The sequence below is a fragment of the Eupeodes corollae genome, chromosome 3 (genome assembly GCF_945859685.1).
Source record: "Eupeodes corollae chromosome 3, idEupCoro1.1, whole genome shotgun sequence".
NCBI classification, from domain to species: domain Eukaryota; kingdom Metazoa; phylum Arthropoda; class Insecta; order Diptera; family Syrphidae; genus Eupeodes; species Eupeodes corollae.
In genome coordinates, this window is record NC_079149.1 from 79,434,842 (window position 1) to 79,453,906 (window position 19,065).

Consider the following 19,065-nt stretch of genomic DNA (forward strand, 5'->3'; position numbering starts at 1 on the left):
TACATACTTTTTGTTTTTCAGTTTTTATATAAATAAATTTTTCTTGTAGAAGTTAAAAATTAGACCTGATTTGGTTTGATTTTGATAAAAATGATAAAAAAAGCTTCACCTAGAATTGTTAGTTCCTGAGATGTACAGTGTACATGTAAATGTTCTTAGTTACTTTTTTAACTACGAGAAAAAGTTACAATACAGACGTTTTAAGAAATGTTCAATATAGAAAATTCTGATTATTTGCATGTTGTGCCTAAACAGTACTTTGAGTCTCAACGCATTTCGAATACTTTAACCTTTTTAATTTTGGTTTAAATGAAGAATTTTTTGAAAAAAAATAAACATTCAATTAAAGATCAAAAAATACTCTTTGAAAATAAATAATGCCATGTTGAATTCTGAAAGCAAACAAAAATAGAATTTAGGTTCGCTGTTTGTAACACAATATAAAACACAAAGAAATTATGTGACTTTGAACATAAAGATTAGCATTTAAAAAATTATGCACCTTGCAGCAAATGCTTCACTAAGACTGAAAAAATCTTTTAGGAAAAATATGCGAATATTCGATATTTTTGACATTTAACAATTTTTGGAACAGTTATTACTTCTAGACGGGAAATGGACGGAATTCCAAAATTCAAAATCCATAAAACTCAAAACCTTGAAAAATTTAATATAACTTATTTGTTTAATTTTAATTTATTTATAATTATAGTTCCGAAAACTCAAAACATTTCGATATTTCATTATATTCAAACGCCTACATCTAAGCTATCGTCTCAATAGTTGAGATTCGGAAGGCTTTGTTGTGGTGAATTAAGTAAAGCTTTAAATACCATAAGGTGCAGCCCATTAAAACAAAAAAGGGAAGGGTAATTTTTGTACTTTTAGTCAACAAAATGATGATAAAAAATGTTTAAGAGTAGCTCATGGTTGAACAACCATTTTAAGTTAAGCACATTTTGAATATAACTATAATTATATTTCTTCCTATATCTACATTAAAACGTTGGTTAACTACTTTTAATTAATAATTAACATTATTTTTGTTTGTGATTGGGATTACATTTATTTTGGAGTTATGATTGTCGGCAGATGATTTTATTCTTTTTTTAATTTTTATGGCTGCCATAATTTTCGATAATGATAAAAAAGAATTTGACTTCAGATTAAATGAATTTAATCTTCTATGTTATAATATCAAAAAATGGTATATCAAATTTGGTTTCGTTTTCCAATTAAATTTTTTGTATGGATTTTGATTTTCAGTATTGTGACATGCCAACCTCTTCAAAGGAAGTGGAAGCAATTTATGAAAAATCTCACGAACTAAAATTTTTAACTTAAAAAATTAATTTTATTATTTAACTGTCAAAAGTTGAAGATTAAAAACTGAAATAACTTTATATGATCACATAGGATTTTCTTGGAACTTTACAGAAATTCTTAATGATGTTGTCCTTTGTGTCCTTACCAAATTTCAGCTATATGCGATTTGAGATTGGAATACTATTCCTTCTTCAAATAAGATGTTCAGGTGTTATTATATGATGAAGTGTAATAAACGAAAGTATCTACGGAAAGCAGTTTACGTACATATGTATGCATATACTTACATTCTTCAATTGTTTAATACAAATTATTTGTTATTATTCTACGTGGTTGAAATGCACGAACGAGATATATCATAATTTCTTTTAATTAGTGCCTTTTTCGTCAATTTAATTTTGTAAGTAATAACAGTATATTGTAACTCTTGTAAACGCCGCAAAATATAATGTCAATTTATAGATAAAATTAACGTGCATATGGCAAAAATACAATACAATACTAAAATTTTATTATAATGCTGCCAAAGACAAAATGGCAGTAACATGTTAATACAAAAATAAGTAATTTAAATAATTTTGTTTGTTTTATTTTCGTTAGTTTATTTCTATATACTTTGTTTCTTATTTATAAGCATCAAATTCTAAATGTACAGTATTTGACAAATTTGTATCATTATCATTATTCTTATTTTATTTTTATTGACTTATTATATAATTTTTTTATTCGAAAACAATTTTTTTTAAGATTACTGGCAACATTATTTAATTTGTTATCGGTCATGTACTCGTAAGTTATATTTCATTCACAAAATCAGTGATGTAGATTTTAAATACAACTGAAATTAAAATTGTATTTTTCTATGTACAATAGGGCGTATGGAGTTTATTAAGCAAATTTAAAGAGACCACTGGCATAGAGAGAAGTTATGGTCCCCTGAAATAATTATAATCAATTTATTTAATCTTAGAGAATAAAATCGGTAGCGACAAAAGTAGACTGTTTCATTAAATTGAAAATCTTTACGAGTATAACACTGTTTGTTATATATTTTCTTTGTTGTTCTTAAATTTCAATGAAGCAAATGCTGGAACTTGAATTTGAACACATATATACTTAGGAAAATTGAAGATCGTTTCAGATCACTTTGACATATACAAACAAATTGATTTCACAAATTTAGCTTGGAGATGTTAAGATAGCTTTCACCAGGTTTTGAAAACAAAAAGAAATTTGTCATTGAAAATTTGTAATGCTCATCTTTTATTTCGACATTCGTGATCTAGTTATCATATTTTTCCCACAAATTTAATTTCTTAAAAAGTATGCAAAACGTATTTTTTAGTTTAATAATAATTCAATTCCTATGTAAAGGTTTTAATTTTGATCGCAGTTATATTTAATAACCACCGATTTTATTTTCTAAGTATATCTGAAAACTAAAAGTAAACATTTTTATTACAATTACAGCTTTAACTGGAGCTGTGAAAATTTTATTTAAGCTCTAAATTTGTATCATCCCATTCCTATATACTTTAAAAAAAAAACTTCCTAACACGTTGACAAAAATTATTTTGGTTATTGTTTTTTTCGTATATTTTTAACAATGGTTGCAAGATGTACGAGTTTAACTTTGAGTTAAAATTTTCTTTTACATTTTAAAACTATGCTCATAGGTGTGTTAAAACTACTTGCATTAAAATGGCTGTTAATTAAAAATAACGTACAGGACTTTTATATACATTTATATAGTTTTTTTGTATTTACTTGATAAAATGATAATTCTTTACCTCAGAAATAATCAATTTGTTTTAAGAACTTTATCCTGAATGCGAAGATAATGAACATTTAAAGAATTCAATATTATTGGGTCCCGTACCCTAAAATTATTCTTCTGTCATGTTTTTTTCTGTTTTACTGGTTTATTAAATATATACGTGTATATGTATATTATATGCTTTGTACATATCCTTTAATTCTTTATGTGTCTTCGATTACATTTATGACAGTATGAGGAATAACAGTCGTATCCGAATGCGATTTTATTCATCCGATCGCTAAAGAATGTTGTCAGGCTAAGAGGAGTTCCCTCTGTGGTGTACTTCGAAGAACGTTTGCTGTTTTCAAATGAATGCTAAGAAGCACAAATAAAAAGATAAGTTTAATTAGATGATTTTTTTTCAATTTTATAAAACCATGTTAATACATGAAAGTAAATAAACATAATATTATCATATTGTATATTTGATATCCACATTTTGAAAAAGACTAGAATAACAAAACTATTGCAATAAAAAGCCTGGGGGTCTAAGCTCCTACATACACTACGGATTTAAAATCCGACTGAATGTTTCAAAGTTTGAAAAATATGAGCGTTTCAGACATAATAACCATAACTTTCTGACATTCAACAAAGTAAAAGAAATTAGCATTTCATCAAATTCTAAATTCTTACTCTACAATGTTTGCAATTATAAAATGATTAGAAGTGCTTCAAATAAACATATAAATAATACCTATTACAATGAGTGTGATTAAGCCTTATATACATATGATGTTATAGAAAATTGTATTTTCTTTAAATAGACTATAGTGGAGCGCCTGGGGGTTTTTACATCGGATTACTGTTTTACTGTTTTTTAAACTATAAATTGCAATGTTTACCCAAAATTTTGTTGTGCACTTCATTTTATCATTGTTTTAACAAATTATTATAAAAAATTAATGTTGATAATATATTTTCACTTTAAACAGTAATCTTTTAACTTGCCACAGGAAGTTATTGTAATGGGTCCGATTTGTCGAATTGAAAATTTCGAAATAAAAGATTTTTAGAAAGATGTCTGTGTGTGCGTGTGTAGCTCAAGAACCAGAAGAGACTTCAAATAAATTTTGTTATACAGATAATAATGCAGAAAGTTGCAGAAAGGACTCTCAAGAAAACGAAATTGCGTGGGTGGTTTTTTTTTACCATAGCAGTGAAAAAAAGGTGAACATTTTGGTTAACCCTAAATATCTCATAAACCAATAATACTAGAGACTTAAATTAAATTTTATATTATATATAGTAACGTGATACCAAACAAGTATATTTTTGGAAAAAAATCCAATTAACGGTTTCTTATAAATAAAAAAAAACTGAAAAACAAATTTGTCACCTCGAAAATGTTACGAATAAAATATGATTTCAACTCCAAAATAATTTTTTGCAACGTAGAATAATGTCTTTGATAAAATTTTGGAAAAAATCTAATTGACAGTTTTTTTTATAAAAATAAAAACCTAAAAAAAAACATCAATCAAAGTTGGTAAAAATTGAATTTCGACACAAATATCTTTTCAAAAATTTGAGATTATGGCTTTAAAATACTTTTATCATTCAAAAAATATTGTTCTCAACATTCAGTAAAATTTTGAGAAAAATCGAATTCTAAGTTTTTTTTACAAAAATTAAAAAGTTTAAAGAAAATTTTATAAAAGTTGTTACAAATTGAATTTCGGCTCAAATATCTTTTTAATTGATTGATTTTTGGTTCAAATATCTTTTCAAAACTTTAAGATATTGGCTGTAAACTACTTTTAAAAAACATTGTAGTCAACATTCAGTAAAATTTTGAGAAAAATCTAATTGACAGTTTTTCTTACAAAAAATATAAAACCTAACAAAAAAACAATACTGACACTTGGTACAAATTTACTTTCGACTCAAAAAGCTTTTCAAAAATTGAAAATGTTGTGTTCAAACTTTTTTTATTTCACAGAAAATATTTTTTTCGATATTCAGTAGTTTTTTTTATAAAAATCCAACAGTCCGTTTTTTTATAAAGAAATAAAATCTACAAAAAATAGTAGTATGAATTAATTTGAGAGATATCAAGAAATTCCATTGTACATAGCAGCTGTCGTTCCGCTCTCCCCTCCAAGCCTTTCTATATGTCTATTCAGGTAAGATTTAACATTTAAATACCAAAATTACTGATTAAAGTGAAAATATATGGTCAAACATTATTTTTTTTAATAATTTGTTTAAACAATGAAAAAAACGGAGTGCACAAACAAATTTTGTGTAAACATTGCAATTTATAGTTTAAAAAACAATTGATCACATTAATTCATTCACTATAACTCTAATCCGAGGTATTACAGTTTTCCAGGTACTCCACTACTAATATCTACTGGAATCAAAGCAATAAAGTTCATTCAATTTGGCGATTTTTTTGCTTTCGTTTTATTTTTTATTTTATTTTTTATTTTATTTTTTATTTCATTGTTTATAATTCTATTTTCAGGTTTTGTTATCGCTGTCCATTTATGTATACTTGAAATATCGATTTAGTTTTTGGTGGCGACAATTTTTTGGAATATTTCATTCATGCATGGAAGATTTTAGTCGAGGACGATTAAGAAAAGCGTCAAATTTGAAGGTTTATTTGACGTATTATCATGTCACCACAACGACATATCATGGCTTTGTTTTTTTTACTTTATTAGTTTAAAATGAAAGTTTACAATTCGCTCTATATTTAGCAGCGATGAAATACAACATAAAGAGCCAAGATTTTAATGGTACTACTTCAGAACTATGACCTTTTTATAAAAAAGGCTAAAATAGATGTGTTGTTATAACGCACCTTCTGCAGATGTTCTTATGATCAAATTCGAAAATGGTACATACAATGAGCGAATGAGAAGTATAAGAAAATCTGCTTCATTAAGAAAACCAATTTTGAATCCATGCAAGCCAAATCACTCAGTCAAATCAAAAACACAAAACAGTTCTGGAAAATAGCAAAAGAAATTAACGGTTCACACAACTCTATATGCTTAAGTGTTTTTGCCGATGATCATCTGAATATTTCAAAAATCTTCTTCAAATCAACCTTACAACTACTTTTGTGATGATACGAGTATATTGTACGCAGTTATTTCAGTCAATGAAATACAACTTGTTCTTCAAAGAGCCAAGGACGGAAAAGCCCACGGTGAAGATGGGATACCCTACGAATATTTAAAAAATGCAACCCCTTCCTTTTATAACCATCTACATACACTTTTTAATAAGATTTTTGATAATGCTGATGTGCCGTCCTCCTTTAAAAAATCGATAATTTTTCCATTCCATAAGATGCAGTTGAAAACTACCGAGGCATATCCTTCATGAATGTCATTGCGAAGATATTTTGTGATGTTCTCATTAACAGGATTGAAAATTGGTTGGTTGTAAACAACATTCTTACATGCAGGCTTTAGAAAGAACTAATCGACTGTTGACCACATATTTACTTTAACATCAATAGTAAATGCATTTTAAGCTAGAAACAAAAAAGTATACACATAGTTTGTCGATTTTAAAGCTGCATTTGATTGGGTGAATCGAAATGCAAAAAACAAAATTCATCCAAATAATCCGTTATATGTACACAGATACTGAAGTTGCAGTCTGAGATGGCAAAACATATTCAAAACCATTTAAATCTCTTACTGGTAAAAGCAGGGATGTCCACTCAATGCTTTTCTATTTGCTCTTTTTATTAATGAAATAGCTACGCACATTCCAGGAGGTGTCCGAATTGCGGGTATCGAAATAAATGTATTACTCTACGCTGATGACCTTCTTTTGTTATCCGAATCAGCAGAAACCCTACAATTGATGGTAAATCGTCTTACGGACTATTGTGTCAAGTGGGGTCTAGTCATCAACACAGACAAAACGAAAGCAATGGTCGCGTTCCAATCGGAATGAAGTTAGGAACACCTGGATACTTAATGCAAGTCGTTTAGAAATATTGAAAGAATACAAGTATTTGGGAGTTTTATTAAACCCAACCCTGGATTATAGCAAGCACCTTGTAGAAAAAGCAAAAACTTTTCAAATTTGATTTAATGTTACTTGGAAGAAGATTTTCTCTAACGATCACAAAAAAATTTTCAACAAAATATAATATTTTCAATATAGTCTTGAAATATTCTCTTTTTTATGCGCCACAAGTATGGGGTACGCAAGAATAAAAAGAAATTAAAAAGTTTCAAAGAAATTTCTTTAAAAAAATATTCAATTTTCCCTTAACCGCACAAATTATACAATTTATTTGGAAACATATCTGCCAAAACTTTTTACTTTAAGTCTAAAGTTACAGGCTGATTATTTAATTTAAGTGTTAGGTCATCTGAGGGAAACTCGGTTATGTTATGATGCTCTACGAAATTCCGAATAAGGACTGGTGGATGAGGACATGGAGAAAACTTTGCTGCTCCCTGTGGAGAAGTTGTGCAGATCATTCTCAACAATATTGTTCAGGTGAAAACGAAGTTCTACGAAATCATCCAAGAACTTGAAGAATATAACCGAAATCAGATGATTAAAAATGCCCGCCAATCGGAGAGCAGATTACTCTATAGCCAGTTTAATTATAACTTATGTGACAAGAATTACTTCCAAGATTCTTTCTCCTAATTTCCTAATTTTTAAATCAAGATGCGAACTTCTACATTTAAATGGAAAACCATACAATGAAAACTTTGACAAATTTTGCAATTTATGTAATTTGAAAGCTAAAGAAGATTGCTTTCATACCATACAATGAAAACTTTGACAAATTTTGCAATTTATGTAACTTGAAAGCTAAAGAAGATTGCTTTCATTTTATCAGTGTGTGTCCAATTTTTAACCAGCAAATAAGAGTATGCTTTGGTAAACCATCCCTATCAGTACAAAGAAATCCAAACGGAACGCAATTTTCTCCGAATTTTACGAAATATTAAAAATTCAAGAAATATCACTTTAATTCTGCATTTTCAATAGTTCGTTTAACAAATTTACCGCAGGTGTAACCGATTTATGAGAAATTTGTATCATTAAAATGAAAAATAAAAACAAAATTGTATGAGTCGGAAAAATTCCCTTCCGATGATCGGATATTATGAAAAGCCTTCGCCCTCCGGTTTGTCTACAACACACGAAGCAAAAGACTTAAATATGTAAAGACCTACGGACCACTATCACAACAAGAACTTCAGTCTGCAGAACGATCACTCATAAAAGAAGCGCAAGCCAGAGTGTATGGCGAAGAAATCGCAAAAGTCAACAATTCGGTGGAGACTTCAAGTACGCTCTATAATCTCTGCCCGTGTCTAGCAAAAATGGAACCATTCTTGCAAACAGCAGAATCCAGTACTTGAAAAATGTCGACCTATTATTCTTCCAAAAGACCATCGGGTAACCCATTTAATTATCCTGAACGTACATTTCTGCTATAACCACCAAAATCATGAGACAGTCGTGAACGAACTACGCAAAAATATTATATTTATATGTCAACTGAGAGCTGCTATTGCAGCAGGTGTGCAAGAACAACAGGGTTAAACCGCTTCACCCCATACTGGCCCAGCTTCCCCCGGAGCGACTTGCTTCATTTTGTCGACCGTTTTCCTTCCTAGGAGTAGACTATTTTGCACCAATGAACTTCACCATCCTACGAAGAACAGAAAAAAGGTGGGGTGTTCTCTTAACATGTCTAACCACAAGAGCGGTCTACTTAGAGATTGCGCACTCGCTGACCTCTGACTCCTGTATTATGGCACTTCGAAACTTCATCGGACGCCGCGGAACTCCAATCGAAATTTATAGCGACAACGGCACAAATTTTCTAGGAGCCGAGCGAGAATTGAAGGAAGCCTTTAAAAACGTAAATACAGATAAACTTATAGAGGCTTATTCACATCAACTGCCACCAAATGGAAGTTTATTCCCCCAGGATCGCCGCATATGGGAGGAAGTTGGGAGAGGCTTGTTCGATCCGTAAAAAACACATTGTATCAGATAATGCCAACTAAGAATCCTTCGGAAGAATTTCTCAGAAATGTGTTTATTGAAGTAGAAAATGTGGTTAACTCAAGACATCAACGAAGAAGCTCTTACTCCTAACCATTTCCTCTTGGGATCTTCGAGTGGTTCAAAACCACTAGCAGTATTCGACGATGACTTCAGGTTACTAAAAAAGAATTGGCAAATGTAACAGCAGTTCGCCCAACACTTTTGGAAGCACTGGGTAATGAAGTATCTTCTCACAATTACTCGTCGTGCCAAGTGGTTCAAACCAGTGAATCCAATCCAAGTGGGCAATATAGTTTTTATAACGGACCCAAACAGCCCAAGAAACTGCTGGCCTAAAGGCCGAGTAGTGCAAATCCGAACTTCCAAAGATAGACAAGTTCGCAGCGCTTTCGTTCATACCAAAACGGGGGTCTACGAAAAGCCTGTCGTTAAACTGGCGACCTTGGACATTGCAAAACCCAAAGATGTCACCCCACGGAAGGACCTATCGGGGTTGTTGGCAACACCCATAAGAAGTATCACTAAATGTAGGCACCTCCCAAAGTACTTGAATGTCAAAAGCCGATTTCCAGTTATCTGGCTCGGTGATATTCTGCCTACTCTCAACTAACCAACAACATAAAGAAAAGAAAGCTTGAACAAAAAAAAACAAATTAGAATTAAAAATTAGAAAACCTACTGAAGTGCTAGAAAAATTAAAATAAAAAAAAACTATTGTAAGTTATATTATAAAGTTATATTGAAAGTTTACCGATGAATCGAATAATTTTGAATTAAAATAAAGGTTGTAACTTGGCCACAAAGGACTTCAAGTGTTTTGTCTCCTCATCGTGTGTGTTAACGAGAAGTTTTTTTCGTTGGTTGGTAACAATTCCAACAATTTTTTTTTCTTATAATGCAATACACACATTTTAATTAACAGGGAGTTATGGCCAGGTAAATCTTTACAAAACAATGTTTTTTTTAAGTCTAATCCAATCTTTTTGTTGGCTTGCTTCACAACTTCATAATAACCTGAATTTTAATAATCATATGTTATGTGTGGAAACAAATTTTCAAAAAATTGGGTTTCTTAAACGCATTCGAAAAAATATAAGAACAATTTGTGCCATTAATATTTATAATACAATTATTGTACCACATTTTGAGGTTTGTTCTACAATTCTATTTCTAGGTAATAATGAGCACATAAATCGTTCTGCAAAACAAAGCTATGAGATCCATTCTTAAATGTAGCTTGCATACATCAATAAATTGGATGCTATCTTGTCTAAGACGGTTAAACATCAAACAAAGAATCATGTTCAATGCGTTACTGTTCGTGTTGAAATTAAAAAACGATCTAGCACCTAAATACTTGACATCAAGCCTGACCTACGTGGGAGACAGCCAACCACACTACTTAAGATCGAATTTTGATTTTAGACTTCAGTTTTATAGAGATTTTAAAACTCAAAATATGCTTTTTAATCGTGGACTTCAATTATTTAATGAATTTCCTTTCGAAATAAAAAATGAAACTGTTTTAAGAAGATTTAAAGAATTACTTATATCTCAGAGAAACTATTGTACAAAGAAATTAGTTTTCCAATTGTATATGTATACATTACGTTTTTTGTAAAACAAATGTCAATATTTTTATATTTATAAAAATGTAATAGTAAATTTGTACTAAATAAAATATACGTACATACATACATATATTATTTGCGGGTTAATGAAGGTCTTTTATATGCCTTCACTATGAATTGGTGAACTTTCCTCTTTACTTTTCCTGTTAAAAATTGATGAGCTATTCTGTTTACTTATGCTGGTTTAAATTCTGAATCACCGACTCCACTAATCCTTCGAACACAACTTCGTCTCTTTTAGCACTTTGAAAGTTAATCCGAAGCACTAAGCTTATAACTAACTCCTATATTTCAAACCAGAAAAGAAATGTTTGGGGACGCCTTATTCTCAATTATATGAAGATAGGATGCGGTACAACAGTAAAACTTTACTTCTCCGAAGAATTAACATAAAATCTTGGTGGATCTACCTTTCAGAGAAAGAGTGAGTTTCAGAGGGTAAATTTTGTGAGCAAGGTCTTTATAGAGACTCTACAGTTTTGTTTAAAAACCAATAAATATAGTTGCCATGTCTAGATGTTGATGAACAAAACGTGTGTGTTACTTTAAGTTAAATGAACGAGAGTGTGTATTCAAAAAAAAAAAAAACGGATGTGGCCTTAAGTTTAGTTTACCATATATTTAGAGTGAAATATACCCAAAAAATTTGACAATTTTAAGCTGCCTTAATTACAAAAAATTAATGTATACTGCTCATACTTACTTAGTGTCTTCGATTGAAAATGTCTCCGATGAGCCATGTGAAGCAACTGATGTACCTGCAAGCGAACTTCGAATTGAATGGGAGTCCTCTGGCACGTTTAGAGTAACTAAATTTTGTTTTGATGGTAATTTATTGTATTTCGGTAAACCAAAATACGAAACAAAATTAAACAAAAATAAATAAAACAAATTTTTAAAATCAAATAAATTTTCAAGAAATTTCATCAGCATTTAAAATTTTATTTGAATAAAAAAAACAAAACTAAAAACTAACAAAATATATCTTAAATTTCAATTTTTAAATTTATTTTCTTTTCATTGCCCATGAAACGAATGTATTAGAAAAAACATAAAATGTATTTTTAAATATAAGCAAAAAGATATATTTTATGCTAAACTACCTTTGTTTTTATTGTTTTAGGTAAAATTATTTTGTATTTTATATTTAATTAATACAAACATATTTTATAAAATGCTACAGTAATAAATTAGCTTGAGTTTTCTACCAATTGAAATACAAAAAATAAACTAATAAATGCTACTTCAAAAAAAAATCTAGAAATTATATTATTTGTGTATTGAACATACATTTAGTTAAGTTTATTTTCAAAATAACATGCAAACGTATAACAATTACAAGTTCTTTAAGTATGCTTTAAGCAAATTTATTTTAAATGCAAAGTAATATTTAATATTCTAAGAATGAGATTCAAGTATGGAATTTTAAGTTAATGGCAGAAAAATTAATGCAAAATACACGTACATATATAAATGCTTTGAAATTGTATTTTGTTTATTATGCAAAAAGTTGTTATCCATTTTATTGTAATTTATTTCAAGTGAAAAGACTAAGATAAACTTGAAAGTGTTTATATTTACAATTGTTTGGTTTCTTATTTGTAGTTTCTTTTCAGTTTGAATACATTTTAATTTTTTGTTTTATACTAAAGACGAGTATTTTCTTCAGACTCTTCGCCTTCACTTTCAGAACATGTTTTTATGAATACGTTACCATTGCTATATAAAGAGTAATTGCTGACAGCTGGTGAAGTTGCTAAGCTAGTGCTACTTTGATATGTTTTCATTGAAAATGCATCACCTTTTCCAAGGGCCAAAATCGATATAAAAGAAGAACAAAAAAAAACCCAAAATAAATTAAAACAAACAAAAATATGTTAAAACACACATAAGTAAAAACACAATTTTAAGACCATTACGTTTTTTTTTCAAACCCATAGCCCGTAAAAGAAAAAACAAGTTTTTGAAACGACTATCTTCGATATTATTGAAATTTAAGAAATATATATTGAGGACAAAGCTGTGTTCACAAGCTATGAGTCTTTATTGGTGTTGATTTTTTTAATAGTACAATACTTAAGTTATTGATTATACTATATTTGGAAAATTATCTGAAATTTTGTTGACAAAAAAACGAAATGAATAAATTAAAATAGTCTCAAAAACACAATTATAATGTTTTCTTCCTCGAATTTTAAAAGATAATATCTAAAAAACCAGCTGATAGTGTAATTTAGAAATCGGACTCGCACTTAGATCACCAAAAGCCTCCGAAGAAGTATAAAGTGATTAAATTAATAGATAAACTTATCTATTTATGTTTGTAAGACTTAAAGGATTAAGTCAAAAAATTCGAAAAATGTGCGTTTTTTTAATATACAGTCGTGGTCATACAATTAAGCCACAAAACGAATGTACAATATTCCCTTCAATAAAGCTTTCCTGTACCACTTTGTGTCCGTTTTTTTTTTTAACGGTTAACAACTAACATTATCTCAATATCAAAACGGTATGTCACTTAAGGTTCAAAGATGTTTTGGTTTTAAGCAAAGCGCTTTATTTGTTGTTAAGACGCAGTGCAGGTGGTCACATAATTAAGCCATTGCATTTGAAACAAGTACTTTTATATAATTCCATGTAGATATTTTATCAAAATGTATTAAAACTGTTTAATTATTAAGGAAATGTATTATTAAAAATTAAAGTCAGTTATGGGAAACTATAAAAATTCTACTCCATGTAAAAGAAAAATTATTGTCAAATGCTTCAAAAATGTTATGAAAGTAAACAAATTACTAGGTTTTGGTAGAGGTAAAGTTAGGAACACAGTTCAATATTTGGGAACCTACCTCGAAAAGAGATATGAAAAACGACTCCGGATGAGGACAGAACATTAGTTAGGCTTTCTAAAGTGGGTTCATTTTTAACACCCGTTCAATTATTAGCCCAAATGGAGAAGGACTATGATGTCCAATTATCAGATATTGCTTGAAGAATGAGGTTTTCTAAAGAACACCTTTATAAAAGTCAACATTTTTGGAATTTGGTCGTGTGGAGCGACGAACCCAAGTTCAACGTTTTTGGCAGTGAAGGAAGACAGTATGTGAGGCTTCCTTCTTTGGAAAAATTAGACCCGAAATACACAAAAAAACTGTAGAACACATGGAGGGTTTTCCGTGATGGTTTGGGGATGTTTTACATCATCAGGAGTTGGTCCATTGGTGCAAATTCATGAAAATATGTAAGGAGAAATGTACAAGGACATTTTGGACAGTCTTTTAAATAGGGTTTATGCTGACAATTTGCCGTTAGCCTGGACATTTCAACACGACAACGACCCGAAGCATTGCTCTGGGGTTGTTAAATCCATAGAAAATCAATGGGGTATCATACAAAAATCAGTTGCGGCTAGAAAACCTACGAACCAGGCCTCTCTTTGGAACATTGTTAAAGAAGAGTTGACAAAAATAAATAACAGTGTTCATTGCAAAAAAGATACGTAAAAGTAATAAAACAGAAAGTATATTCAACTAAATACTAGCTGCATAGAAGGTAAAAAAGTTTTCCTCAATAGGGTTAGTTCTTTATAAGCGTTCTTCATTGCAGATTGCTTAATGACGTGTCGACTTACAAAATCGATTAAAACAACATATCATTACTGCAATAAGTTATTTAAAAATAAAATATCATGTGAACTTCTAGTTACTAAATGTATATTTTGCATAAATAAATTAATTTATCGTTATGTTAAGTTTAGTCATTTTTAACGAAATCTTTTTCTATATAAAAATGGCTTAATTGTATGACCACGTCTGTATATATTAATTAGTTTCATGTAAACTTAAGGCTTTTTTCCTCTTTGATAGCATTTAAAACATTTATTGAAGATAAGGCACATTGTGCAGAAAACTCAGATTTTTTTTTTTTAATGTTTTCTTTATAAATACAGTGACATGTTTTGGAACACAATAAAGAATTTTGTATTGTTATTTACGGAGATGATTTAAAATGGATATTTAAAATAACAATTGCTTAATGAAATGCAACTAATTTATATTGATATTTTTCGTGTTATTAAATTAACATAGTATTTTGATTACATGCAAAAATAGGTGAATGATCATAACTGAGAGTAAAACGTTTACTAATATTAGGAAATATTATATTAAAAATATTAAACAAATACAAAAAAGTGTTTGGCAAGCACAAAAACAAACAAACTAAACAGTAACATTTTGCATACCTGTAGCGCATTCAGAAGTTTCATAAGAAACCGTCGATTGTACTTCAACTGCATTTGCTTCTTGCCTTAATAAAAAGAAAAAAAAAACGAGTTATGGAAACAAACAAAAATAATATTCAACAAATGTATGTTGTTACCTAGATATCACTTCGCTAATGACTTGTCTTTCGTTCTCTGTATACTCTGATCTTCTATGTCCGATTTTTTTTTCTAATTCGGGTTCAATCAATTGGCCTAACGGATTTTGGGGAAATTCTATAGGTTTAGGCGCTGGCGGTGTATCTAGTCTATAGCTCTTTAGCTTCTTCATAGCATGTTCGAGCACTTCCAGTACATAGTCATCGTTGTATCCAAAATTTTTGTGCAATTTTACTTGCAAATACTCTATTATAGCATCCATATCCTTTAATTTCAATAACTCGGACTGATGAAGATATAAAATAGTATAAGCCATGGCAGTAACTACACGTTCTCCTTCAAGAAGATATACGTCCCAAACTCTTATACTTAAACTAAATGGAATCTGTAAACAAAATAATGAGTCAGATTAGTTGGTAGTTGGAAATAAAGTTACATACATAGGTTTGCTTTCGCTTTTACTCAAAATGAAATTGAAATGGAAAAATAAATTAAATTAAAACTCCTTTTAATTTGAATTTTTTAAAAATTAATCCAAGTGTAAAAGATCAAAAACAAAATGTACTCGTTTTTCAAATTCAATTTCACTTCATGTATGTATGTATATATAACACAGCTGAGAACTTACTCTCTCCACAAAAATAACGAAGAACCATTTTATTGAATATAAAATTGCATCGACATTATGTTTCACAAAATGCTTATGAAGCTTTCGCATTAACTTGGCCATGATCCTATCGTGATGTTCAAGGAACCGTGTAAGCTTTGGAAAACCTTCAATAAATAGTCCATGCATGGCATACTTTTTATCGATAATAAGTGTGTTTAATGCCCAAAAAGCTTCTTCTTCGTCCATGAAGAGAAGTAGAACGCCAGCAACACCTGACATGCCTTGACAGTAACCCAGCTCGGGATTATATATACTGTAAGCGTTAAGTAAATTAAATAAACTACGCTGTTTTACACTGTAGCGTTTTCTATAAACTTCGTTATCTCTAAATTGCCGGTTTACATCGGAATCTATTTGTCTAGCTTCGGTAGAATATTTTCTAGCCCATGCCAGCATTTGAGAGTATGTACCAGGGTTTTTATCTATTGAATCTTCAACATTTAAAAGTTTTTTCCAAGCCAGCCATCTAACTCTATTTGGAATTCCTTTAAATACACGTTTTCGAAGTTTTTCATTATTAGGGTCCCATTGTGTTAGCATCCGCATCCACTTTTTATCCCGTTCAAGTTCGATTTTAGTTCGTTTGACTTCTTGAGAATCATGTATGTCAGGTAAGGGAGAATCATGCATGAAACCAAATCTAAATTTGAAGATAAATATTAAGATGTAAAATAAGTTGTAGAATGTATTAAGGTAAACAAAACTTTCTGTAAACTTTGAAGGATCTACATTAGACAATTATTTTATTTAAGAAAAACAAACCTAAAGCAACCAAGTTTAAAGATAAAGATCAAGCAAACGATGGACAGTAAAATATTTTAATAGACTTAAACAGCCCACGAAGTTAAAAATTAGTATTATCAACTATAAAATACTGTGCAAAAGACGTACAATTTGCAATAAGGTTGATATTTTTAATGCAAAGCTATTCTTCGATACTTATGCTGAGATATTGTATTTTCTTGCGCTGAGTCAAGCAATAATTCAAAAAGTTGTAAAGAATATAAAGCAGAAAATCGTCACTGTTTTTTTTATTTGTTTTATAAACAACAAAAGACTTTTTTAGTTACATTACTGATTAATATGACGGCTGTATAACTTTTAATTTTTTGACGGATGCAGAATCTTAACTTTCTGAAGAACTTGATGCGTTTGCAAAAAATATATGCATATTTACGTTTGTTCAATTTTCGTTACAGCATTGGATAAAAACATTCCCAATTTTGCAAACAAAACAACAACTTACTTGTCCGTCTTATGATAGATGTCTAAACTTGGATTTTCCCATTCGTCAACTTCGTTGCTGGGATCAGTACCTAGCGAATAGCGTTGAAAAAGTCTTTCTCTTTCCTCTGCAGCACGCTCCAACAGTTTTTGTTCATCGTTTATCATTTTAGCTTAGCTTTCGCTAAATGGTTTTCAATTAAGTATACATTTGTATAAAACATGTAAAAAAAATACACCAAATTTAACGTGTACCACTGGCCACTTTAAGGATATTCACAAACCTTTCCACTTCCGTAAAAACAACACTCAAGGCTTTTTTTTAACAATAGTTTAGGATAAATGCAAAAAATCAACGAAAAAACATGCTTTTGGAATGTTTGTTAATATTTTATTATTATGCAAACTATTTGAGGAGTGCATTACATTTTTATGATTGTACATTTGTCTTATCAAAAAACGTATATTGAAATGTATATATAACACGTTATTTTCTCATTTTTTCATCAAAAAATCAACAAAAACGAAGAAAATCAAACTTAAATTTGTAGTAGGGTTCTGCCTTTATGGCTTATTACAAGTAGATTCTTTTTGTTTGACGTTTTCCTTTTGATAAAACAAAAACGAAAGCATTCAGTGGTGACTAAAATATACTCAGCTATAGGGCTGCCAGCGCATTGGATATAATATGACATTTGGGTCGGCGTTCACGTCACAAGCTGATGAAAGCATTCACCAAGCAATAAATGTTGAGTTACATGCACATAGATGCATTTTATAAGCAATTGCCCTGTTTAAAACGTTGAGGAATAGAATACAAACCTAGATTTTGATCCGGAGGTGGAATCGGCTAAGGTGATAATTGAATATCATATTTTTTATATTCAAATTTGACTACCATTTTCATTCCGTGTCTGTTTAAGATGATTCAACTCAATTCAATTCCATTGAACAGTTTCAACTACAGATTATAATTGTCACAATTCATTGTTGCTATGCTGAAATTTTAAAATGATTCATAAAATAGTTTAATAAAAGTATCAAATTGGCTGTGTTTAAATAACGTTCTTACTTTTCTTGTGTTTTTTCGAATGTCGTAAGCTTTGTCGGTCGCAAGAATGTGGATTTTTACCTTGAAAAGGTAACTGACAAAATTTTCCATTCATTTTTCTATAAGCTGCTTTACGGTGGCCTTGCTTATAGGTTGCTTTGAATGACATTTTTACTATTATATCCCTCGAAAGAGCAATTATTTTGTTTGTTGACATTTTTTTTACAGCTGTTGAGCAAATGTTCAGATAATTGAAGGAGAGTTTCCGACTGGAGTCACATTACGTTACATTACGTTCGAAACTCCATTGTGATAGCATGCATTGAATTCTTATGGCTGAACTCTTAAACGTCAGGTGAAGCCAAACGTGAAGCGTGCTTGTGTTTCAGCCAATATGAATTTGTAGGAAAACGACTATCACATTTTTTGCGACAACTTTTTTAAGTATTAATTTGGCTATCACCTTACATAGATCAAATTCGGTTATTTTGACTCTCATTTATCAACAATCACTTTAGCCGATTCCACCCCAGGACTTCTTCAAAGGAACAATAATGATTTAATAATAAAAACTAGTTTAATTTTCACAAACAAATTTTAAGAAAATTTACCTGACATAAAATAAGCAAAGGATAAATCATTAAAAGTATCAAACAATCTGAAAGGGCATTTTCAACGAACCCTATCGCTTCAGATGGGTTTTGAAATGAGCCAAAAAGCTTATACAGTTTATTTGTATAAATAAAGATTTCATCATAAGATTTGTTAGTAATTTAACGATATTGAACAAAAAGGCTTGCTGTCAAAAATAACTAAAATCTTTGTTTTCACACAATTTAGAATGGGAAAAACTTTAGTAATGCTTTAAATTAGTTTCATAAGATCTTTTCTGAGAGAAGTTGCTTTAAAGTCCTGCAACCCGTCTTCAATTCCTTTTTATTTTATTTT

General features: G+C 29.9%; 1 protein-coding gene across 4 annotated transcripts; it reads right to left on the reverse strand.

Annotated features, from left to right (window-relative positions):
- Nucleotides 1-1,890: 1,890 nt before the first annotated feature.
- Nucleotides 1,891-17,419, reverse strand: LOC129949701 (USP6 N-terminal-like protein). Of its 4 annotated transcripts, XM_056061310.1 has the most exons (7): nt 17,351-17,419; nt 17,089-17,250; nt 15,801-16,482; nt 15,172-15,557; nt 15,035-15,099; nt 11,495-11,600; nt 1,891-3,460 (listed from the first exon to the last, which is right to left on the reverse strand). In XM_056061310.1, exons 2-7 carry the CDS (start codon nt 17,232-17,234, stop codon nt 3,397-3,399), a joined length of 1,449 nt encoding a protein of 482 aa, XP_055917285.1. In that variant the 5' UTR covers nt 17,235-17,250; nt 17,351-17,419; the 3' UTR covers nt 1,891-3,396. The 4 variants fall into 4 exon arrangements, with proteins under 4 accessions (XP_055917285.1, XP_055917287.1, XP_055917284.1 ...); XM_056061312.1 differs by having other exon boundaries at nt 11,495-11,549; nt 17,089-17,413; XM_056061309.1 differs by having other exon boundaries at nt 17,089-17,413.
- Between the last annotated feature and the right edge of the window lie 1,646 nt (nt 17,420-19,065).